General features: G+C 33.6%; 1 protein-coding gene across 1 annotated transcript; it reads right to left on the reverse strand.

The window, feature by feature from the left end:
• Nucleotides 1-710: 710 nt before the first annotated feature.
• Nucleotides 711-19,415, reverse strand: LOC134280987 (uncharacterized). The gene is made up of 12 exons (XM_062763444.1): nucleotides 18,008-19,415; nucleotides 6,911-7,027; nucleotides 6,424-6,555; nucleotides 6,176-6,295; nucleotides 5,907-6,032; nucleotides 4,280-4,405; nucleotides 3,953-4,072; nucleotides 3,375-3,506; nucleotides 3,090-3,215; nucleotides 2,217-2,339; nucleotides 1,783-1,917; nucleotides 711-1,575 (listed from the first exon to the last, which is right to left on the reverse strand). The coding sequence occupies exons 1-12, from the start codon at nucleotides 19,413-19,415 to the stop codon at nucleotides 1,442-1,444; spliced, it is 2,799 nt and encodes a 932-aa protein (XP_062619428.1). The 3' UTR covers nucleotides 711-1,441.
• Nucleotides 19,416-26,414: the final 6,999 nt, after the last annotated feature.

The following is a 26,414-nucleotide window of genomic DNA, read 5'->3' on the forward strand; positions in this document are numbered from 1 at the left end:
AATAGGCCGAGGGCGGACCTTTTCTTATAGAGCCAGGCGGACCTAATATGTTATCGTATTTGGTCCGGCCGGACCTTTAAACGAGGCGGACCAAATATTATGCGACACCGGTCGGCAAGAGATATTCACTCATGGCACCTGATCCCACCTCTGATGTTCTGGAGGTCCGTGTTGCTCTGCTCCTATTTTGATTTGTTTTATGGACCTTTGATCAAGAATACTGTTCGTTATATCATATTTTTCATTTGATTCTGACAAGGTCTGTCAATAATTTGTAGAAGGTGCAAAATGTTCTTTTTTCATCCGACTTGTTTTTTTTTTAATAAACATTATCTATTTTTTTTATAAACATAATCTATTTTTTTAAATCCAAAAATTGAGATCATTGGAACATTTTGATCACACACACACACACTGTAGAAGTTATTTGAAAAAAGATGCTTCAATTCCCGATTGACAGTATCTGTGTTTGTTTTTAGAGACCAGGTCTTCCAACAATCCGTCGGAATTGCCAGAATACCTATTGCACCCCTTTATTAGTGGACCAATTTTTGTATTCGTACGAAACAAAGTTATTTCAAATCTTCTACATTTGCAAATGATTGTTGTAAGGATTAAAATGAAAACAGTAAAAGTACAACCAACACCATTTTTTATTTACTCTTGCAAATCTTGAGTTTAAAACTGATATTGCGTATCTGATAAATAATTCTAACCATTGAGAAGGAGTGCATTGTAATTCATATCTGAAACCACCTTACCCAACTTTCAGGGATAAAGGTACTCAAAACATTGTTTGTTGGCATATCTTTATCGATTTTCTATGATTTGTCTTTTAATTTTACAGTGTATTTTCAAATAATACAAATACATGTACATATAACATTAAAGTTTTCAAAAGAGATAATTTTTGTCACATGGATTTAGAAATGTTTTGAATTTTTCAAAAAGATATTTTGACATCTTGGACATTTTTTTTCACTTTTTTCCTAATATGGGATTCGATCTAGTAAAAGAAATGATTAGCCATTCGAACTCCCAGCTCTCACTTCGAAAGGGCAAGTTACGCTAAGCTAGACTTAACCTTTATTATTCATCACAAGTATAGATCCTCCAACATATGAAAGATGTCAAACGGAAATAATATAACTTTTATTGATATTTTAGAATAATAATTTTTAGAAAGAGCAAAATAAAAATTTGTCATTTTAAAAATTTGAATTTACCAAGTGGCAGTACCGGTAAATTCAAAATTTACAATACGACAAATGATGATTTGAAGTGACATTTTGTTTTCAAAGCCAAGGAAATGAGTACTTTATTTACCTATTTTTACAAGATTATTCAAATGTATGCCATAATATAGGTATTATAAAGCTTAGCATAACGCCCTCGGGTTTGATAACTGGACTCAGCAATCTTAGCATATTATGTTTAAAGCCTACGGAGAACATGACATTCTGGACTGACGCCCGTAGGCTTTACATTGACAGTTTTTGTACTCTTTTCCTCGAATCATAGCCGGAAATCCGCGCTCCCCTTGCTGCCTGCAGTTGTCATTTTTATCTTTACATACTGGAAAAGAACAAGAAATGTCAAAGTTACCTTTCTATCAGATTGTTATAAAAACCGATCATTTGTGTTTTTGAATTAATTCCTCACAATATAGTATGCATCCATTAGTTTCTTCTTTTAGTCATTAATAATGTACATTGATAACTAGTAAAGACGCTTATTTTTTTCTTAATGTTCAATGGTTATCATAGTCTGACACAAACTTACGTATTTTAAGTGAAGATGTTCTATAAATCCCGCCTGTGTATTCACACTTTAGACGGAGACAGATTTTGTGAGGCTGATATAAGTGGTCCCACTCTTCACCGACATCTCGGCAGTTACCATCTAGATCTTTACACGCTGTAATGATGCATATACACTGGATCTTTTTTTTCCACTTTAAGGAAAGTTTTAGGCTTTAATTTGCATGATTTGCACGAAGTAAAAAAGGTTTTGCAGAAACGTTATGACTATTATGAATAATTTTATACATGAAGATTTACATGTATATAAATCATATTGACTGCTTCATTATCATTAAAGCCAAGGGCATGTTTCATAACGTAGAACGGTGTCTTGAACAAATATTTGAACATATAGAAGTGTTTTTTAGCTAAAGTATGTTTACTCCTGTAACGAAAAGAAACATGGTGTCTCACCTCCTTTAAGCAGGTTGTAAACAGGGCGATCTGATTTTTTGTCCAAAACGCAACCATAATTTAAACATTTGTTTCTCATCTCTTTGAACCCAACCTCCAAACACTTGCCATTTACATTACAGCCTGAAAGAGACAAAAGACATAGCGAAACACATTTAAATGTAAAATATCTTTTGGTTGAGTTGATTTATACAAGGACATGTTGAAAAGTTTAAGATACACGTCTTTCATTTTGGCAACAAAATATTTGAGAAATGGATCCGGAGTTCATCAAAAATGGAAACTTAAATTAAAAATCCAGAACACTTTTAATATTCCTCAACTTCTTTTCAAATCAATATCAAATAAACGGTCAACTTCATTCAACCATTTACTTTGATAGAATAAAGAGCTGATTTTTTTATATCAACAACTGCTTCTTCAACAAAAAAAATAATTTTAAAATCTTTGTTTCCATGGTGTTCCTAATTGACAGTATCTGAATGTAGTCTTCTAGTATGTTGCTCTGGAATTCCAACGCTCCCTTGAACTCTCATTGGAGCAAAGTGTACAGCCTTTTAAAAGCCGAAGTTTTATTTTTATGATTTTTTTTTCAACAATCAGTATGAAAAAAGTCGGCATTTGACTTAATACCGTAATAAATTGTATTTGCTGAGAAGTTCATAGTATCGAACAAAGAACTAACGGATTGATTAATAAACGAAGCTCACGTGAAATGGATATCAACAAATGCAACTTGATTTAAGATATTACTTAATATTTTGATCTGAAAATGCTTTGTTTTAGATCTGTTAACCATATTACAACTTGACTCATATTGACAATGTAATGCAAATGTGTAAAGTATACCTTGAGTAAACATTATGGTTATACCTCTTAATTTCGCCGTCACGGATCGGGAGAAGCCCTTGTTTGATCTATTAACAACACATTGTCTCTCCAGACAGCCCGAGTCCCATTTTTCTCCAGGACTGTAGCAAATTCCGCCTACTTTACATCCTAAAGGTAAGATGCATGGACAAAAACCCCATGTCAAAAATCATTTTAGTTGGATTATTAGATTAAAAAAAAGGAAAAAAAACTTTTTAAAATAAAAATGTTCTTATCATGCAAATGCTTTAAGTGAAAAGTTAAGAAAAAAGTTGCGAAGAATTTTACCGACGCCTATAATTTGAATTTGAGGGTATGTTCGGCCATTTTGGATTTTTAAGCGGCAACCGTAAGTAATGCAATTTTCCGGACTTGTCCAGTTTCCTCCGTCTTCTCTACATTTATCTTTATCCAAACATCCTGAAATAATTGAATTTACCTAATTATTCTCAACTGAAAAAAAAGCTCAAAACTTTGTTTTGATAGAATGTTTCGATTGAAAAAAAAAAGGTTAACGTTCATCATAACTCTTACAATCACTGATCATAACAAAGAGTGTTTTAACATTGAAACTCCTCCACATGGATCAGAGAGGTTTTGGTATTACTGACCCTGTGAAAAAACCTAAACATTCTTATTGAATCAAAAGTACATTTTAAGGAGGGACATGGTGTATGCTTTTAACAATATTTCAAAATCAAGTTATTTTACTACTTTGAATGATCACATGAAAACAAAAATTGCAAAACAACAATGAACAATATACATGTATGTTTCAAAGGAATTTAGGGTGAAATTACTTTTACCCTTATCTAAGAACATTCATTCAGTATGTGCAAATCTGTGTCTATATTTGCTTCCCATACCTGTAGCAACATTTTCCAGCCGCGACATACCATTCTTAGACACACACTTCAATTTGTTACAATTTTGACCCTCACCATAGCTCCCTACCGCAATGCAATTTCCTTGAGGATCCCTGCAATCTAGAACGTTTATTTCATTATGCAATTGTATCAGAAAAAAATATTCATAAACAATAAAAAAAATGGAGAAAGGACAAAAGTTTAGCGAAATAATTTTTTGGGGGTGTCTGTAAGTGAGTATTAGAAAGAGAATAGTGTTTTGCATAATGAGAAACTTCATATTTGTTTTCTCATCACGATTTTGATCCATTGTGAAAGTTTCAATACCTTGACTGTAAACAGCCATCTCCGAGCGCCTGTATTGTCCCTTCTGAGATACACGACAGATATAGTGGGTACAGTGATATTGTCGTATCTCACTCTCATTCACACAGCTGTCTCTCCACTTACATCCTGCAAAACCATCACATTGTTCTATAACGTATAAACATAGAGCGTCTTCTGAGGTCTGTTAAATAATATTGCAAGGTAGAATGAAACATATGGAGATAACGAACAGTATTCAAGATCAAAAGTCCATAAAACAATATAAAATTCATGTAGGAGCAGAGCAAAACGGACTTCCAAAACATCAGAGATGGGATCAGTGCCATGGAGGAGTGAGCATCCCCTGCTGACCGGTCACACCCGCTGTGTGCTCCTTGTCATGATCGGGAAATAACGAGAAAATTCGTCGTCAATTCAGTGTATAAATAATGGACTAACAATAAGTATGAAACACGTCAGTCAGCATTTGACTCAATGATAAATTGTATTTGTTGACAAGGTCATTGTTTCGACTATAGAACTTACGAAATGATGACTTTAAATGAGACTCCTGAAATTCTTGTTTCATCAACTTGTTTGTCAATAATTTACCTCGTTTAAGAAATTGTTCATACGTAGAGCATGCTCTTGCGTATCGAATCAAGTGAGAGATATAAACTTCGTATGCAGGAGATGAAGGTATATTGCTGCACAAGTAAGGAAAATTGACGATTTTAAAGTTAACATCATCACGTTTATTCTAGAGCTTGGTTGTTAGATTATCATTAACGTCTTTTCCAAGTAAATGTCCAAGTATTAAACAGATGTGTCAAACTCTATCCTTTATCTCAAGCTTACCGGGATATATCGTATCGACATAAGAATGGAAGTTACCATTGTTAATTGACAACACGTCGTCAATATATCTAAATGTCGAGTTAGAGGCCATGGTAAGTGTTTTTTATTTAACGTATTAGATTTTGGACAAATTCTGCTTCATATAAATACAAAAATAGGTCTGCTAATAACGGGACTCAATTGGTACCCATGGGAATAGATTGTTGGGAGACCTGGTCTCCAAAAACTACAAAGATATTGTTAATCAGAAACTCAAGCATCTTTTTGATGTCAACTTCAGAGTACGTGTGTGTACAATCAGAATGTACTTTAACAAAATAATTTTGCAAATGACCAGTGACAAGGTAAGTAAATTTACGATTTTAGCATCTTTGGTAAGAGTTCTTTTCCAGTCGATTATGTTGCAGAATGAAGTTTATTTGTTATTCTGTATGAAGTTGTCCCTTAGTTTGCTTGTATGGCAAAGAATGATCACAAGTCTTTCATGTATATCATAAGACATAAATCATATTTAAAAGTTAAATACTTGCAAATAATATGGGTGAAGTGCAATGGTAACAAGGTGAAGTGCAATGGTAACAAGGAGGTCTTCATTGATTTATGAACGGAATTCTTCATAAATTGAGGACGTTTGATTTGAGGCGGGGAAAAGAAGAGGAACAGAGAATACAGCATTTGAATAATAATAGAAAAAATTAAACAAGATTTAAAAATATATGTTTCAATTCAACGTTTAAATATATTATATGGAGTGAAAAAACACAAGAAAACAGAACAAGGTAAGAATTACCAAACTTTACAATATCACTTCCTGAGCTATGGACATCTCCGTTTTTTCTCCAATAACACCGCTTGACAGAACATCCATCTCTGTATGTAGAGTTGACAGGTACACACAATCCGTTCACCCTGCAGTCTGAAAAGAGACGTTACTGGTCAGGTTCACAAAAACTGATATGTATGTAAGAGAGAGAGAGAGAGAGAGAGAGAGAGAGAGAGAGAGAGAGAGAGAGAGAGAGAGAGAGAGAGAGAGAGAGAGAGAGAGAGAGAGAGAGTTACCGGCATGTATGACATCCATCATGACTGTGTTTCGGCCCCTGTCAACTTTACATTGTCTCTTTACACATTTTGCGTTCATTATCTCCCCTTCCTTGTAACATTTCCCATTCAACTTGCAAGCTGTAGAAGTTTTTGTACTTGTAATAAGAGGTAAGTTTAATGATAGATAAATTAATCGAAGACAGCTTTTCGTTTTATATTTAACGCTGCAATTATTTGGTAATCAGAAATAAATTAATAACAAATACCGTATGTCTTTATTTTCGACCTTATTTTCGCACTTCCTTTCTGGTCAGCCTCCATACTGCATTTCATCACGTGACAATATTTGCTAGTCCACGTGCTGTTCGCGTCATGACATTCTCCTCCTTCATTACACCCTAAAAGAATAATTTTTTGGATTAAATGATCGCTTTTATTCCTTTCAAATTTTATCAAAATTGTCCACGGGAAGTAAAACATAAAGTCATTCTAATTTCAAGAGAAATCTTATACATCGCGTGTGATCGGTCGGCAGAGGATGCTCACTTCTCAATGTCACCTGATCCCACCATTTTTATAGAGGTCTAAGTTTACTCTGCTCCTGATTTGTATTGTTTTAATGGTTTTATGAGCTTGAATAATGTGAGTTATCTCGATATTTCATAAACAATTAAAGTAAAAGTCAGGTAAAATACATAACTGAAAATACATATGTCAGTAGGTGTGAATTTTCTAATAATTGTATAATAGTACCTCCTCTGTAGAAATCTAGACCACAGTTTGATGAATGTCTCTCACAACGGTATGTTATACAGTTCAGCGTCTTCGTTGTGTTGATAGCTAAACATCCACCCATACCGTCACTGCAACCTGTACAATATAATTAAGCACGTATTGACTAGTTCTTGTCTAATGTCGTTCTAACAAATATTTTTTTTACTTATTACCAATTTGCATCTTCCCATCAGTGACTTGCTGATTTGCATACCGTTTGATATGAAAATACATCAACGTAATTTATTCTCATTGTAACATAAGAAAAGATATGTTTTGAACCCATTGGCCAGTTAACAGCTTGGAATATTCACCTCATTTGATCTTTATAATATGTCTTGTAGGAAATATATTTCGTCGTTTTACACGAATACATTCTAACGAAAAATAGTAATTATTGCAAATAATTTCATTTATGTGACATGTTCTTGTTTTATCATGTTATTATATAACAGTGTCTGTATTGTACATAGCTTTATACTAAGCAGCTATTCGGTTCATTTATTGAACTAATTTAACCCCTTTTCCTACATCTGAATATGGGTTCAACCAATCAGCAAAGCTCTTATCCATCACGTGATCATTATTGATCCGTTTACCAAAAGAGAAAGCATGGTTTATTGAACTGCTGAATTTTTCGAACCCACCATCCACCCCATCTGCCACCAATGCTTGTTATTTCTTTCAGGTTGACATTTTTGTCGCTATGTTTTACCCATCTTTTTTGATAGTGTTTGAATGGGTTTAAAAGAGATTTATAGTACTTATTTTCTACCGCACGTTCTAACTGAACAAGTAAACTTTTTGTACATTGTAATAAATGGCAAATCCATGTATTAGGTTACTGAGAATGAGTCCGACATTTATTTTGTGTACCTCGCAAATTTACCTCGCTCTGCATTTTTCCATATGATTTTTCAACATAAAGCAGTGTTGCTTCTTATATATGGTTTTTCCTCGGCGGTGAAAGAAACATAGTTGTGTTCAATTTAATGCCTGCGCGATTGTATTGTTATTGGCTGTTTGTTATTTTGTTTTCCCACCTTTTTTGATGACAGGCAGCAGTTTAGAGCATTTTGTATATGTCTTCCAAACTTATGATGTTTATAAGGGGGTCAACTTAAAATGCATGTATATTGTACCTTGTGAAAGATTACAGGGTTTGAATTATTATTCTAGTCTGGTTGACCCCCCTTTTGCCTATGTACATCATGTTACAATGTCATTATGGTGCTGGGGGTCAGATTGTGTAATATTTTGACTAAGATGTGTAATACTCTATATTTGAGTCCTCCTTTTTCTGACCCCCATTTTGTTAACTGTGTTTTACTTTTCCGTCATTTACTTTAATAAATGACATATTTCACTTCAGCATGATGTTATTTGTTTTTGCCTGTTTATCAAAAAACAAGCTCAGTCGTTTGGCAGGAGAACTAAGGAACATAAAGAAAGCTTAGGATAAGAGATAGTTATATAGGTACAAAACCTTACTTTATGATGTATAACACACATACAGATAGTTATGTTCCCCAAACGAAGTTGGGGAACATATTGTTTTTACTCTGTTTCTTATTATGTTCCCCAAACGAAGTTGGGGAACATATTGTTTTTACTCTGTTTCTTATTATTATGTTCCCCAAACGAAGTTGGGGAACATATTGTTTTTACTCTGTTTCTTATTATTATTATTATTAAGGTCTTCCGTCTCCAACGGAAGACCTTATAGTGATTGTACTGTTTCTTATTAAGGTCTTCCGTCTTCACGGAAGACCTTATAGTGATTCTATTGTTTCTTATTAAGGTCTTCCGTCTTCACGGAAGACCTTATAGTGATTCTATTGTTTCTTATTAAGGTCTTCCGTCTTCACGGAAGACCTTATAGTGATTCTACTGTTTCTTATTATTCTTATTATTATTATTCTTTTTTTTGACAAAATTTTGTGCAGGCGATTTCTCGAAAACTATTCAGCGGTTTTTCATGAAACTTTCACAAAATATGTGTTATTATATGAAGTTGTTACATCCGAAGAGAAATTTGGAAAATTCGCTTCTGGTGCCAAGTTATGGACAATTTCCTGATTTTAAAATGCGATTTTGTCGCCCCTTTTTATCGAAAATGGCTAAGAATATGAACTGGAGACCTATTGGAGATGATAGATCATGACTTCGTGGTTTGCAGAATCGCCTTTTCGTGCGTCGTCAGTACTTCCGGTCGTTACGAATTGCAAACTTTAAAAAATCGTATTTTCTAACTTTTTTGTTTTTCAGTATTTTTCATTTATATTTGGTATGGTAATAGAAGCCCTCCGTATAATGCTTACTATATAATTTATTTGATTGTTTATAAATCTAAAGTCTAGATATTAGCATTCAAAAATCTGAAGCGGGTCCAAAATGGCGGCTGTCTCTGTCAACGCCGACATTTCGCAATAGTGGTTTACGGAGGCAACCGAGCGTTTGCTTTAACGAAAGTAATATAAGAATAAATGCAATGTAAAGGAATACTTGGATTGTCACGTCGTAGTTTCGTTGCAGTTCTGTGTCAAACTAATGTCTTCTATAATTGGTTTTGGCTGGTTTTAAAAGTAGAAAACAAAAGACGATTTAGCAAAATGTGCAAATGAAATTCGATAACTTATACCTTTTGTACATCACGTAAAAACAGATCTTAAATCATAGTTATAAGTAATACTTTCTCAAAAAAGAATATCAATTAATATTGTCAGTATAAATCGTAACCACTGTTTTTCCTATGCACACTTGTGTCATATTAAACTAATAAATAAGACAAAATAAGAAAACGATTTTTTTTAAAGATCGCTTCATGGAGTTTATTTTAGCATTCTTGTCTCAAAGACCAGATTCAAGTTATTGAACATAAATGATATCTGATTCCTTGACCATCGAAGAGCGAGCCATGTTTTCGCGTGAAAAGTTTCAACCTTTTTCGATTAACTAATCGGGATAGTTCAGTTTGGGGATAAACAGGAAATTGAAAAAAAAAATCATAACCGTTTCACCGCTTTAGTGTTACATGCATTTATACAATATGGAATTTTTAAAACGTGTTTAACATACTTTCAAATCTAGAATCTTAGGCTATACATGTAAGAACGTTCTTTTTTTAATTTATCTATTTAATAGAACATTCCATAGAAAAGCGCGAAGATTAACTCCTGGCGTTTGGCGATAAATTTTGGATAGTGACCTGCCTTTCATAATTTTTAGAGAGAAGCATATTAGTTAATATATACAAGTAGATTTAGAGTAGAGGCCGCGCTAGCGTAATATTTAGTGCGTTGGAATTTCATGCTAGCGACTTGGGTTCAATCCCCCTTGTGTGCAAATCTTTTTTTTTACTTTTTCAGCTCGATTTTACGTCTTCTTTCCGGAATCGGACGGAAGACCTCTCGTTGCTCGCAACGAGTTTCTCATCTAGTTATTATTATTATTCTTTTTTTTGACAAAATTTTGTGCAGGCGATTTCTCGAAAACTATTCAGCGGTTTTTCATGAAACTTTCACCAAATATGTGTCATTATATGAAGTTGTTACATCCGAAGAGAAATTTGGAAAATTCTCTTCTGGTGCCAAGTTATGGACAATTTTCTGATTTTAAAATGCGATTTTGTCGCCCCTTTTTTTCGAAAATGGCTAGGTATATGATATGGAGACTTATTGGAGATGATAGATCATGACTTTCTGGTTTGCAGAATCACCTTTTCGTGCGTCGTCAGTACTTCCGGTCGTTACGAGATGCAAATTAAAAATAATCGTATTTTCTAACTTTTTTGTTTTTCAATATTTTTCATTTATTTTTGGTATGTTAATAGAAACCCTCCTCATAATGCTTACTACATAATTTGTTTGAATGTTGATAAATCTAAACTCTAGATATTAGCATTCAAAAATCTGAAGCGGGTCCAAAATGGCGGCTGTCTCAATCAACGCCGACATTTCGCAATAGGGGTTTACGGAGGCAGCCGAGCGTTTGCTTGAACGAAAGTAACATAAGAATAAATGAAATATAAAGGAGTACTTGGACTGTCACGTCGTAGTTTCGTTGCAGTTCTGTGTCAAACTAACGTCTTCTATAATTGGTTTTGGCTGGCTTTCAAAGTAGAAAAAGAAAAGACTAAATGTGCAAATGAAATTCGATACCTAATATCTTTTGTGCATCACGGAAAAACAGATCTTAAATCATACTTATACGTAATACTTTCTCAAAAAAGAATATCAATTAATAGTGTCAGTATATATCTTAACCATTGTTTTTCCTATACACATTTGTGTCATAATAAACTAATAAATAATACAAAAATAAGAAAACGATTTTTTTTAAAGATCACTTCATGGAGTTTATTTGAGCATTCTTGTCTCAAAGACCTGATTCAAGTTATTGAGCATAAATGATATCTGATTCCTTGACCGTCGTAGGGCGAGCCATGATCTTCGGCGAAACTTTTCAACTTTCTTCGATTAACTAATCGGGATAGTTCACTTTGGGGATAAACAGGAAATTGAAAAAAAATCATAACCGTTTTACTGCTTAAGTGTTACATGCATATATACAATATGAAATTTGTAAAATGTTTTAAATATACTTTCTAAATCTCGAATCTTATGCTATAAGAACGTCTTTTTTTAATTTCATTGAAGCTATCACACCTATTTAATAGAAAATTCCAAAGAAAAGGCGCAAGATTAACTCGTGGCGTTTGGCGCTAAATTTTGAATAGTGACCCGCCTTTCATAATTTTAAGAGAGAAGCACTGTTTCCTTAATATATTCAAGTAGATTTAGAGTAAAGGTCCCGATAGCGTAATATTTAGTGCTTTGGAATTTCCTGCTGGCGACTTGGGTTCAATCCCCCTTGTGTGCAAATCTCTTTCTTTTTTTTTTTTTTTTTTTACTTTTTTTAGCTCGATTTTACGTTTTCTTTCCAGAATCGGACGGAAGACCTCTCGTTGCTCGCAACGAGTTTCATATCTAGTTATTATTCTTATTATTATTATTATTCTTTTTTTTGACAAAATTTTGTGCAGGCGATTTCTCGAAAACTATTCAGCAGTTTTTCATGAAACTTTCACAAAATATGTCTCATTATATGAAGTTGTTACATCCGTAGAGAAAGTTTGAAAATTCGCTTCTGGTGCCAAGTTATTGACAATTTTCTGGTTTTTAAATGCAATTTTGTCGCCCCTTTTCCTCAAAAATGGCTATAGATATGATCTGGAGACTTATTGGAGACGATAGTTTGTCACTTTGTGGTTTGCAGAATCACCTTCTCGTGCGTCGTCAATACTTCCGGTCGTTACTAAATGCAAATTTAAAAAAAATCGTATTTTCCAACTTTTTTGTTTTTTAGTATTTTTCGTTTATTTTTGGTATGTTAATAGAAACTCTCTTCATAATGCTTACTGTACAATTTGTTTGAATGTTGATAAATCCAAACTCTAGATATTAGCATTCAAAAATCTGAAGCGGGTCCAAAATGGCGGCGCTCTCTGACAACGCCGACATTTCGCAATAGGGGTTTACGTAGGCAGCCGAGCGTTTGCTTGAACGAAAGCAACATAAGAATAAATGAAATGTAAAGGAAAACTTGGACTTTCTCGTCGTAGTTTCGTTGCATTTCTGTGTCAAACTAACGTCTTCTTTAATTGGTTTGGCTGGTTTTCAAAGTAGAAAAAGAAAAGACTAAACGTGCAAATGAAATTCGATACCAAATATCTGTTGTGCATCACGGAAAAACAGATCTTTAATCATACTTATGCATAATACTTTCTCAAAAAATAATATTAATATTGTCAGTATATATCTTAACCATTGTTTTTCCTTTACACATTTGTGTCATAATAAACTAATAAATAAAACAAAATATAAGAAAACAATTTTTTTTAAAGATCGCTTCATGGATTTTATTTAAGCATTCTTGTCTCAAAGACCTGATTCAAGTTACTGAGCATAAATGATATCTGATTCCTTGACTGTCGTAGGGCGAGCCATATTCTTCGGCGAAACGTTTCAACCTTTTTCGATTAACTAATCAAGATAGTTCACTTCGGGGATGAACTGGAAATTGAAAAACAATCATAACTGTTTCACCGCTTAATTGTTACATACATATATACAATATGGAATTTGTAAAATTTGTTAAATATACTTTCTAAACCTCGAATCTTAAGCTATAAGAGCTTTCTTTTTTTTTAATTTCATTGAAGATATCATACCTATATAATAGAAAATTCCAAAGAAAAGGCTCAAGATTAACTCGTTGCGTTTGGCGCTAAATTTTGAATAGTGACCCACCTTTCATAATTTTAAGAGAGAAGCACTGTTTCCATAATATATTCAAGTAGATTTAGAGTAGAGGTCCTGATAGCGTAATATTAAGTGCTTTGGAATTTCCTGCTGGCGACTTGGGTTCAATCCCCCTTGTGTGCAAATCTTTTTTTTTTTTTATTTTAGCTCGATTTTACGTTTTCTTTCCAGAATCGGACGGAAGACCTCTCGTTGCTCGCAACGAGTTTCTCATCTAGTTATTCTTATTCTTTTTTTTGACAAAATTTTGTGCACGCGATTTCTCGAAAATTATTCAGCGGTTTCTCATGAAACTTTCACAAAATATGTGTCATTATATGAAATTGTTACATCCGAAGAGAAATTTGGAAAACTCGCTTCTGGTGCCAAGTTATGGACAATTTCCTGATTTTAAAATGCGATTTTGTCGCGCACTTTTTTCGAAAATGGTAAAGTATATGATATGGAGACTTATTGGAGATAATAGATCATGACTTTCTGGTTTGCAGAATCACCTTTTCGTGCGTCGTCAGTAGTTCCGGTCGTTATGAGATGCAAATTTAAACAAAAAGCGTATTTCCTAACTTTTTTGTTTTTCAGTATTTTTCATTTATTTTGAGTATCTTAATAGAAATCCTCATTATAATGCTTACTATATAATTTGTTCGAATGTTGATAAATCTTAACTCTAGATATTAGCATTCAACAAGAGGCCCATGGGCCTTATAGGTCACCTGAGCATCAAGCAACTTTTCAACCATTGAATTTGGTTCATATTTTAAACCAGAGGCCATGGCATAGTTACTTAATACCCATAGGGAGAGTAGAGGAAAAAATGCATTTCAAGAAATCAGTAATATTCAGCAATAATCGGTAGTGCCCCAACCCACAGGAACCCCTGACCCTGGGTTCACACATTGCACAAATTTGGAAAACACACCCTTGCTGATCATAAATGTTTGAAGACATTAATTCATTTTCAGTACATGTATATAATTGGAGCCCCGTCCGCTATGCTACTTTTGAAATTCCCAATTCTGAATGAAGGACCCTTGGTCTTCATACCTATGCATTTGAAAAAAAAACTTTATCTCCGTTTGTAGTGATGAATTTATTTTCTTATTCCTGAAAACCTCATGCAATAAAACTGGACACATACAAAACAAATTATATCAATTTATTAAGGTGTAAATTCATTCAGTATATAATAATGAACAACAAGTAAACTATAAAGATGTTTATAATTAATCAATAGTTCTTGATCATATCAGCAGTTTGCAATAAAAATTAATCTTAATCTAGAATCATACAATATATTAATGTGCATATATACATATACTGATAGTATATATTGGTTACATATTAATCATTGTACAACAATCACTTGTATCATCATGTCATATTTACAACATCTGCATTCAATAGTTGTGTCCAATAGCAATGTGTTTAACATTTCATAGAATGTTATGATTTAAATTATTTTGTTTAGTTTTGAAAGCCAAAAGTACTTGATTGCTAAAAATGTTTTGCAAATGTCTGAAATTTTACAATATAACAATATTCGAAGCAATTTTCACTTTTATTTACATATCATCTGAAAGAAGCAAGGTTTACCTCCCTTTACGGGCTGGCCATTGACCCCTTCTTTCCACAATACTTACCTTCAAAAAGTGCATACTTCATGTAGGTGATTTCAGACACTTACAACATTAAAAAGATATTATGACATCTAACTTGAAAAAAATAAAAATAATAAAAAAAAAAAAAAAAAAAAAAAAAAAAAAAAAAAAAAAAATAAAATTTGAGTCCATTGTACTGTAGTAAGGTTTGGGGCATGAACATGCACATTGACCCCCTTAGCATATTTTACTGTTATTGGACATCTGCACATGATGTAAAAAATTAACCACTGAGTTATTCTAACTTTTTCACAATATTATGAAAAGTGCATATTGTACAGACAAATTTAATGCAACCAGACAAAATGTAAAATATTTGAAATTATTAAGTACATTGTTTAAACCATTTTGCTCTGGCAATAAGCATTTCAAAGCATTGCAAAAACAAAAGAAAACAAAAAAGTTGAATAAAAATTTTCTATATCATTAAATACTACATATATAGTGTGATTTAGTAATTTAAATTTAAAATTTGTGCAATTGAGCTAATATTGTTCATATTTCAAAGAAACAGCTGCTTTAATTCATTTATAGAACAAGTACATGTATTTAACCTTACATACCGAAAATGAAAAGAAAGATTAAAAGTTGTTCATATAATGAGATACAAAGACCATGCAGGTTTCAGGGTCATGAAACAGATCCAATATTAGACTCCATCAAGTCAAAATTTAAGTCTTTATAAAGTGAACACTACTGTGTATATGCTAAGTGACTCTTTAAAAATTACTACTAATATAAATTGTACAATGGAACTCATATTTTTCATATTTCAAAGAAATGTTTTCAGCTGCATTCATACATTTTTAGAACAACTTTTTTAACCTTACATACCGAAAACGAAAAGAAAGATTAAAAGTTGTTCATATTAGGAGATACAAAGATAAAGGTTTTAAGATCATGAAACAGAATAATGAATGTTTACTTGAGGATAAATAACACAAACTTTTTCCTTCAAAAAATTCAATTATCTTAGGTGCCTGTATCACTTAAGATGTGATATTTGTTGACAATTAACTACAAATGTTTGGCCAAGCAACATAATGTGGTGAGAAAAAAGCAGAAATGAAACTTTACTGCTCAATAAGTTTTTAATTACATTTCTATAGAAAGGAATATTGAAATATTATCAGTGTAACTCTTCTGTGTGGGAGATAAAAAATTTGTTTATAGTATGTATCCTTAAAGATGTTAAAGAGACATGGATGTTTCTTAGGGTGACTGTGGTACTGTACTAATATGACATTTATCACAATTAAAAAATTCAAAATTGTCCATGTCGAGTTGAGAAACATTTCAGTATTAGCAAGAAATAATAAATAAAACTAAATAACAAATGATTTCTTAAATATGACTTAATTGGAATCACAGAATGTAGATAACACTATTGTTTTACATGTAACACAATGAATTAGTCTATGTAAAAAAAAAAAGATCAACATTTTTATAAGTAATAGAGCACAGGAGTATTCAAGTCTTTTCAGATACAGAATGTTCATTTAAACGTTTTATATGTCCACTGGAGCTAGTGTTTGTTTTCAGGGAGAAAACTATTCTGGATGTTTACAATGTCTTTGTAGAGATACTGATAGTCACTTGTGATATTGACCAGGGTTACAAAGTAAGCAATGTAACTTTCATGAAAGTACATAATTATAATGTCATAATAATTGCAGAGTTCATCATTATTGTATAATAGCTAATAAATACTTATGCATAGTACAAGAATGCTCTCTAATATACATATCTACTACTAATATAGTAAGATTAGTCTAGCATTAATATACCCCCAAAAATTATGATTTAAATGCCCATGAGATGAAATGTTAATTGTTGAACTGTACATGTTTTACTGAAACAGATACATGTGGTACATTAAATACACAAAAATATGTAATATTCTAAAGAGTAAAAATTAACAAAATAAAACATATGTGATAGAAATAATACTTGATCATTTGTATATATTTTATCCAGACTTAATGGATCAATATGTGTGGCCACAACAGAAAACAAATGCTATGAAGAAACAATAATTAACAATCAATCAAATCTTGCAGACATACCTGTATATCATTAACATTTTCAAATAATATTATATCATTCTTATTCAAAACCTTAGGTAATTTAAACAACATTTCACTTATAGTATATCAATTAGATTATTATAGAACTGTTAGCATGTGAATTAATTTGCAATCCTTTAGGTAATAAAATTACCTTTTAAACAAAGTAGGTAACAGTTTTAAAATGCTGTTGTGGATTTTAAATTGTGGATTAGCAATATAATACATAAATTAAAGATAAATAAGTAGACAGTACACACTATCATAAATAAACTACTGGGTAAATAATTTCATCTCATGGGCATTATAACTCTAAATCTTTTTTGTCCCAATAACTTCCATATAGCGAGTAAGTTAATCAATGCGATTTCAAATACATTTATATATATGAAACATACTGAAAGTTATTGGGACAAACAAAGTAGTTGATGAGTGGCAACCCTTGTTTTGTCCAACCACTCTTGGCAGTTTGTAAATATTTAGCTTCCATTGGAAGCTAAATATTTACATACTGCCTGTTTTGTGCTTGAGAGGGTTAATAATATTCAACAATGTAATTAAAATGCAGTTCTGTCATAGAATAGCTTGCTTAAGTCAAATCTGCAGCACAATAAATCATATTATGGTCAGACCAATAAGCCGATAGAACATCTGTTTGTAAATCAGTAAAGTTGGTAAATATTAGGTCTAACTGTGTCTTATTCTTTGTGGTTACCTTGTTTATGATTTGCACACAACCCAATTTTTCTTTCATAAAGTTCAGGAAATGTGCATATTGACCAGTACTTAAATCCAAATTAAAATCTCCCATTATCACAGTCTTTTCATCTTTGTCAACAAATGGGAGCAACCTGTTTTTCAAGGTATCGTAAAAGAGTTGAAGAGTACAAGAAGGTTGTTTATATAAAACTACACACTGTATTGGAGTATTGGATGGCATAATGGAAATTATGGAAAATTCAACAGATTTGGAAGTGAAAGACTTGTATGAAGCACACTGTAATTGATTTCTCAGATATATGACAATACCATGATGTGGTCTGCTCTGGGAAGAACTTGCATCATTCCTGAACATTGTAAAACCCTCTAAAGTAAAGTCTTCATCAGAATCTAATTCACAAAGCCAAGATTCAGCTATACCAATAACATCTGCAGCTAAAACACTTGGGTCTGATTTTATATCAAGGAAGTGTTTGTGTAGGGATCTGGCATTGTTGAACAAAAATTTTATGTCTTTACATACTGAGTATAGTGGTGTATATGAGAGTTGCAATCTATTTTCTCTTAACCTGTCCATCTCATTATCAACAGTTTCATCTTTTGAAAGACTTTTTTCATTGAAATCCAGAATGAACAGACCATCAAGTGACCTTACTCTTGAGAGTGCAACATAATGTATATGAGAAATTTTGCGCTGCTTTGTCTGTGCTAGGTTGATTACTGCCTTTGAAAGAGTTGCTCCTTGTGCTTTGTGGATTGTTTTTCCAGCAGAAGGTTGGAGTGGAAACTGAACTCTCTCATATGTCTTCCTGTTATAAACAAATGTTCTTTTAGCTTCAAATACGGGAGTCCATGCAGTATTAACATTTGTGCTAAACAAATGCCTGTATTGATGTCTTCGTGAGATACCTATACTTGAGTCAGCAAACAGTACCCATACTATGGCAGGCCTTAATTGCGATTCTTTATATTCAATGTATTTCACAACACAGGAAGCACCATTTGTCAAACCATCTGTAACATCGAGATTTACTGATATGTCATATAGCATATCTACAGCAATAACCAAATTTGTTCTTAATTGTCCAGTAGATGCTGGGTTTTCAGGCAAGTTTTGAACTAGTTTCAATTTCATTGATGCAGAAAGTTTTGTCTGTGATAACACATCTGTGTCTGCTCTAACAGTTACTTTATTTGTTGAAAGGTTTTCTATTAGATTGTTATTAAAACAATCAACAAACTTGTTCTCAATAAACAGATGAGGTGCCTCCTTAGGATAGTCTTGAGAGTCTTGCCTGATGAAACGTTGTGAAATGAGTTCCTTGTCTTCGTCTGTCATCTTGTTTTCACGAAGTCTGTTTAACATTTCTGCAAATCTGAGGTCATCCTTTTGTCTCATAATTTCAGTTAGTTCATGCATATAAAAATGTTCATGCCACAAATTTTTTGCTAAACTCTGACCAGGATTAGATAGGTCTTTGAAAATCCACTTGTCTCCAACTGGTGGTAACTGATACAAATCACCTACAGCTATGATACTAATCCCACCAAAATCTTGTTTTCTCCCAGTAAGTTGTTGAAGTCTATCATTTATAAATGACAACATATTATTCCCTACCATTGAAATTTCATCTATTATTACAACTGACAAATTCCGGTACTTTGTCCTAAATGAGTTCAGTTCATCTGCACTCATGTGCTGCTGAGTTTGATACATTTTTCTGTGAAATGCTGATGCAATAGTAGTCCCTTTGATGTTGTATGCAGCTTTGCCAGTGTGAGCACAAAGTAATATTCTGGTGTCATCAGGGTTCACCTTCTTTTGAGTACAGTATTCTGTGTAATGTTTGAAAAATGGCATCAATAACCACTGATTTTCCTGCACCTGCTCCACCAGTTAGAAAAGCATATAATGGTTCATCTCTGGTTTGAATCCAGTTAGTTACATGATTGTAAAATTCCCTCTGCTTAGTATTCAGGGATTGTAAAAGTTTATGATACTGCTGATCAGGAATGCGTACAGCACTCATTTCTGTTTCAGTTACTTTTGAGGACAATCCAAGTTCTGGTCCAATATCAAATTCTCTGTGTTGAACTGTATCAGGATCAAAATGAACAAATTCCTCAGATGGTTCAGAACCTATCTCTGCATCTTCTGCCTCAGCATGTTCTGTATTTGGTGCTACTGTCTCCAGATCATCAAGATCTTCTTCAGCTAGAAGCCGAGCTTGTTCTAATTCATCCACAAAATGCTCATACTGCCTTTGCTTCATTTGTATTATACTTGCTTTTTGAATGTAATGCTGTTCATAAGTTTGATGACTACCAAGTAGGTCAGCATTCTCGTTTCTCCAAGGCAGAAAGAGAAGAATTCTTTCTCTGTAATACTGTTCAGAATTTGTTTTTTGGCTGTAGCCTACATATCTAATAACTCGTTTGTTTTTTCGTCTTCTGATCTTAATCCCATTTTTCAAATGAACTAATACATCCTGATCAGTAAAAGTTTCCTGAGAATTATCTTCTGGATTATCATCATTCATTTCCTCTTGTATATCTTTTCTGATTTCTTTTGGGAAAGTCACTTCCAATTCAGACACAACATCAGCTAAACACCAATTTTCTAGCTGTTTTGGTCTTCTTGCATATCTTTGTATCATACTATCTGCCTTAATATCAGTTGAATCCTTGGGTAACTCATTCAATTCATCTTGATGTTTGAGTAAGAAAACTCGGTCTTCAGGTGGTGAGGTATTGATAAAAACAACCTCTCTACTTGCTTGTGTAAGTGGCATCTGAAGGATTAAGTAACTTGCCTCTTGTGCACTGACCTCAACAAAGTTTAAGAACTTGTTTCCAATATGTCGAACTTGTCGCTTAAGATCCATATTTCCCTCTGCGGCTTCTTGAGATGCCTTATCAAGCATTGCACTGATCCCTCTCTGAGATTTGCTGATATAAGCAACAATGTATGTGGCACATGCATAAGGATCAAGTACAAACTGAATATCTAAGTTAGCATTCCAGGCCTTCAACACTGATGAGTTATAGTAATTCACTCTCATCTCAGATGGACTTCTCTTAAGAAACAATTTAGGACCTTTCAAGGAAGCTCGAATACATTTTATATACTCATCCTCACACATTTCTACAACAGTTTCTAAGAAAGACTCATAGTCTAAACTGCAACCATCTTTGTAATCATTCATTTTCTTCTGAATATCAGAATACATCTTTCTATAGTGTTCAACATTAACATCCAAGGGTTCAAGAAGCATAGTTTTGGGCAAAGGTGGCAAAGGAAATCCAAATCTGCATACAGATCTACCACCCTTTTTGCAAGTTTTTGAGTGTTTATGTACTTGAAGATCTACAAGTTGCTTCATTTGAGGATTATTTTCCTGCAAACCACATGTGACATACTTATCTACATAAGCTTCAATTTCTTCATTGCTATTTTCTTTGTGCTTTGGGGCATCACTTGTCCATACCAGCATATGAATATGTGGCGAACCTCGGTTTTGGAATTCTACCCTTCGAAACACATCAGTGACAACACCTAGAGGATTATGAGGACTCTTAAGAACAGTATTGATGAAAAGTTGAACTCTGTTGTCAAAGAATCTAGCACATGTCACTGGATCTTGTTTAACTAGTTTTGATTTTTCACTCCAATTCAAATCCTCTAATTCTTCTTGTGACAGGGGTTTTCCATCTAGTGTTGCCAATGTTTTAAGCAGATCTTGCCATCTGGTATCAGCTGATGAAAGTGAGATAAACCAAGTTGGAAGACCCAACTGCCTTATCATGGCAAAAACATCTTTCTTTTTAGATGAAAGATATGCAGGAGAATTTCGAAGTGTTCTGAAAATATAATACCCTTCATTTAATCTCACAATTCTTTCCGCAGAGGCTGGATCTAAAACTTGTTCTGCGGTGATTTTCTTACCATCTGATTTACATCTTCTCAATGCCAAGTTAACTTTGTCACTAACTTGCTTAATTTGAATTTTCTTCAATTTAAAAAAGATGTTTGGCACAGATTGTGCTGCTCGTCTATCAACACTGCGCAACTCCCACTTTGCAATATCACTGTAGTGTACTGGAACTTCTCTTTCCTCATTTTCAATTCTGCGTTGACCACAAAATATTGTTGGAAAACAGAGATATTCTGCATCTTTATCTGTAAATAAACTTATTGGTTTTTGGTTTTCTCCAGGGGCAAACACATAGAGTTTATTTGTATCAATATCTGCTTCATCTACAAGTGTATCAGAATTGCCCTGAATGCAATCATCTGAGGAAACTTCACAAAAACCATCATCATTTCCTTCCGTTTCACGATCATCACTATCATTTGAAGATCCTACCAATTCTTGTACTGTTTCCTCATTACTTTTTTCAATTTTGTCTCTCCAAGAATGGTCTATCACTATTCCTGAATTTTTATACAATTCACTATTTTTCATTAGCCATTGTAAAGCACTTATCACCACATTGGGACGAACATTTTCTGTGAAGCATGCAGATTTGTGAGATAATCTTTTCTTTAATTTCACAGCTATAGTTACATGCTCATCTATTTGTCGTGGAAGGGCATTCACAGTTGGCTGAATATCAACTGGAACATTTACAACATTTCCTTTGACCGACATCTGACCTCCTCTTGGTAATTCTCTTATTTGCATAAAAGGTATCCGTTGAGATATCAACCTCTCTTCCAGTGGGTGTAAATTTAAAGCATCCGGTTTGTCAGGCCATATCATTCCATTTTTAACTGAAAGTCTTGGAATTCTCTCATCCTTCAGAGCTGAACAGCAAGTTAAGCAAAGCCATTCTATGTCATCCACAGATCTGAACCCAGTACAGATACTCTTACTACTTACACTAAGATTAATTGTATCCAACTTCACAACGCTTTTGAAAAACCAAGTCTGATGACAACATGTGCACACATAAATTGGGCCAATTTTTACTTGATCGTGGAATTTCTTGATGCAGTCATCTAAACAATTTCCATAACATCTTTTCTTCAATAATTTGTTTTCATGGTCTTTGAATTCTGCATCAAGTCTTCTTTTAGCCTTAGAAACTTTTTCCGTCTCCCTCTCATTTTCTCTGTTATTTCTTCTACTTTGCTGTTTATATAAACGTTCCTTCTCCACCTGCTGCACATTGTCTCTTTTCACTCTTTTTGCTTCTCTTTCTGTTGATCTAAATTCTGGATTTTGCCTTGCTTTTGTTTTACTTTTCAAAGCACTTTCTCTGTCTTTCTGTTGTGTCTCTGGGTTTTCTCTGGCAATTTTTTTGGCAGCAAGTTCCTTTTCTTGAAAATCTTTACAAAGTCTAGCTTTAGATCTACTTTTCAAAGCACTTTCTCTGTCTTTCTGCTTTGTCTCTGGATTTTCTCTGGCAATTTTTTTGGCAGCAAGTTCTTTATCTTTATATTCTTTACTAAGTCTTGCTTTAGTTCTACTTTTCAAATTGCTTTCTCTGTCTTTCTGCTTTGTCTCTGGATTTTGCCTGGCAAGTTTTTTGGCAGCAAGTTCCTTTTCTTGAAAATCTTTACAAAGTCTAGCTTTAGATCTACTTTTCAAAGCACTCTCTCTGTCTTTCTGCTTTGTCTCTGGATTTTCTCTGGCAAGTTTTTTGGCAGCAAGTTCTTTTTCTTGAAAATCTTTATTAAGTCTAGTTTTAGATCTACTTTTCAAAGCACTTTCTCTATCTTTCTGCTTTGTCTCTGGATTTTCTCTGGCAATTTTTTTGGCAGCAAGTTCTTTTTCTTTATATTCCTTACTAAGTCTTGCTTTAGTTTTACTTTTCAAAGTGCTTTGCCTGTGTTTCTGCTTTGTCTGTGGGTTTTCTCTGGCAAGTTTTTTGGTAGCAAGTTCTTTTTCTTTGAAGTCTTTACTTAATCTTGCTTTACTCTTACTTCTTCCACACAGTGCATTGTCACTTTTCCTTGTTTCTGAGTTTTCCCTCCTTTTTCGCATGTAATTTCTCATATATTCTTTTCTATTTGCTTGTGAGCTTGACATGTTCTCTTGGAACTCAAAATACTTGTCAATTAAAGATAGTCTTTCACTTCCTGAAATGGACACCTTTGATTTTTGCATTACAGACAATGGTTGTATCTCAAATTGATTTATCATTGAAATATTGCAACTTTGATAAAATGCAAACAAGTAATCCACAAGTTGATCAATATCACTGAAAGTAATTTTAACAGCTCTACCATCTGCAGATGAGAGACCATCCTCTCCATGGGAATGTGAATCAAAAAATACAGGAGAGTTCTCTTCATTCAGATATATTGCAGAGCAAATTCCTCCAACAATAATTAATCCCTGCTTGTACCTTAAAAAGAGCAACTCAATGCCTTCTTTCAAATTATTACTTTGACATGATTGATCCCAACTGATATGAGTCAGTGTTCCATAAATTTCTTCAAAATAGCATATTTCATACTGGTTGTCATTGACGTACACAGACCTCGGAAGTTCTTGAAATTGTAGCATTTTTGATACAAATTGAACAGATGATTGTAATTCTGCGATTCTGACTCTAAATAAATCATCTCCAGCAAATAATACGCCATCAAGTTGTACTGAAGTAGATGTATTTTGCAGAATGATGGACATCAAAGCATTGCATGTGCACTGAACTCCTCGTGAAAAAGCTGGAAACAAATTACTAGATTGATTAATTGTTCCAAATAATTTTGTTATAGGCAATGTTTTCTCATTGATAGGCATGCATGTTTCTAAAGACAAACTGGTGGAGTTTATAGCGCCCAAAGGCAAATTGGTAGCAGAGTTTGTAGAGCCTGAAGGCAAATTGGTCGAGTTTGTAGAGCCTGAAGGCAAATTGGAAGCATAGTTTGTAGAGCCTGAAGGCAAATTGGTAGCATAGTTTGTACAGCCTGAAGGCAAATTGGTAGTATAGTTTGTAGAGCCTGAAGGCAAATTGATGGCATAGTTTGTAGAGCCTGAAGGCAAATTGGTAGCATAGTTTGTAGAGCCTGAAGGCAAATTGGTGGAATAGTTTGTAGAGCCAGAAGGCAAATTCGTAGCATAGTTTGAAGAGCCCGAAGGCAAATTGGCAGAGTTTATAGCAATGTTTTCAGCAATGTATCTAGCACCCGAAGGTAAATCTGCAATGTTTCTGGCGCCCGAAGGCAAATTGTGTACTCTTTTTAAGGAGGCAGTATCCCCCCGGTCTTTTGTACTATTTTTTACGTGGCTAGTGTCCACGAGTCTCGAAGGTCCGTCAACTGTCATGTCACTTGTTGGGTCCTTGGTACTGTTTTTTATGTGGCCAGTGTCCACAAGTCTACTGTCATTGCTGGCTCGACTCTGGTTTCCCATCTTTGCCAAAGCTACCCTCCAGTTCTTCCTACGAGGCATGACAAAGATTCTGAAAAATATATAAATTTAAGCAGTTAAATGCACCGTGTTGTGCATGCTACAGGTCTACAAAACTGAATAAAAACTCTACCATCCTTTTATTCAACTTCACTTCCTATTAATAAGTCCTTACTTAAAAAGCCTATGTCATTTTATCAAAAGTGTGCAACATTCAGTCCCCTAAATTATATGAAACGAAGTTTGACAATTACATAAGGCCTAGAAAGATGTTTGCTATAACATTCCTAAACCAGAAGTCTATGAAGAGACTGTAACTCTACTGGTCTATACATATAACAAAGGAAAAGTAGCACTTGGAGTTGAATCTTTGCAACAGGCAGCAATAAATAATTTTAGTGTTGTCTACTCTATGCCAAGTTATATTGAAATGACAACAACGTTCATCGAAATCCAAAACTGATGCAACATTTTCTGCATCTTACTGTAGTCTACTTGTGTGCCAAGTTATATTGAAATCAGACCAAAACTGTAGGAGGAGTAGCATTTTGAAACATTGTTTACAGACAGACAGATGGACGGAGGACACATTACTTTCGCATAAGCTCTTCTGGTCTCTGACCAGTAGAGCTAAAAATCAAAGCTCTATATGTCAATATTTTTTTTATTTTTGCTTATCAATACTGCAGTTAAGGACATACGCAATGTACCTTACCTACGGATAATTTTCCAAGGTATTTTAAATTTAAACTTACAATATCATTACATGCTCTTAGACAAAAAATCAGCACGCGTTACCAGGAATTTTGAAAAGATATGGAATTTTGAAAAAAATTGCATTATTCAAATAAAGATGTACAAAAAATATGAAACATGAATTTCAGATTTTTTTCATCAAAAATTGTTTTAGAAAAAGTGTACAAATCCATATATAGAGATTAAAAATATTGCACACAGGTCCTTCATGTAGTGGAACTCTTCAACTCCAAGGAAGAATCCAAAAAAGTTCAAACTACGTTGCGTATGACCTTAAACATCCCCAGACTGAATAAACCAGTATTTACAGCACACACCAAACATGGCTTCCTATTACAAAGCGAACTTTAAAAAGTTGTGGTTCTTATTACAATAATGCAGGGTTGTCCACATTTAAAAAATTTCACCATGTTCATCATGGAAGAATCTGAGCGATTGCGAAATGTGATCCAAAAACACTAATTTGTGTTAGACTTCCTAACCTTCACTGCTTTCACCAAACTTACTGCTGCAGCACAAATTGTGAAAATAACCAATAATTTTTTAATTAAACAAGATGTGTTTGAAGCATATGATACAGGAAACAGTCAAAGTAAACA

This window comes from Saccostrea cucullata, unplaced genomic scaffold (assembly GCF_032062105.1).
Source record: "Saccostrea cucullata isolate Sc308-1 unplaced genomic scaffold, CSIRO_AGI_Scuc_v1 ctg5464, whole genome shotgun sequence".
In the NCBI taxonomy this organism is placed as follows: domain Eukaryota; kingdom Metazoa; phylum Mollusca; class Bivalvia; order Ostreida; family Ostreidae; genus Saccostrea; species Saccostrea cuccullata.

Bases quoted from the DNA above. Each gene is read 5' to 3' on its own strand.
- LOC134280987 (XM_062763444.1), bottom strand. From the start codon at position 19,415: ATGTATCAAACTCAGCAGCACATGAGTGCAGATGAACTGAACTCATTT. The intron at 4,406-5,906 runs GTAATTCTTACC...ATGGTTTTGCAG, and splicing joins AAGTGATATTGTAAAGTTTG to GATGTAAGTGGAGAGACAGC. The intron at 3,216-3,374 runs GTAAAATTCTTC...TCTTACCTTTAG, and splicing joins AATTCAAATTATAGGCGTCG to GATGTAAAGTAGGCGGAATT.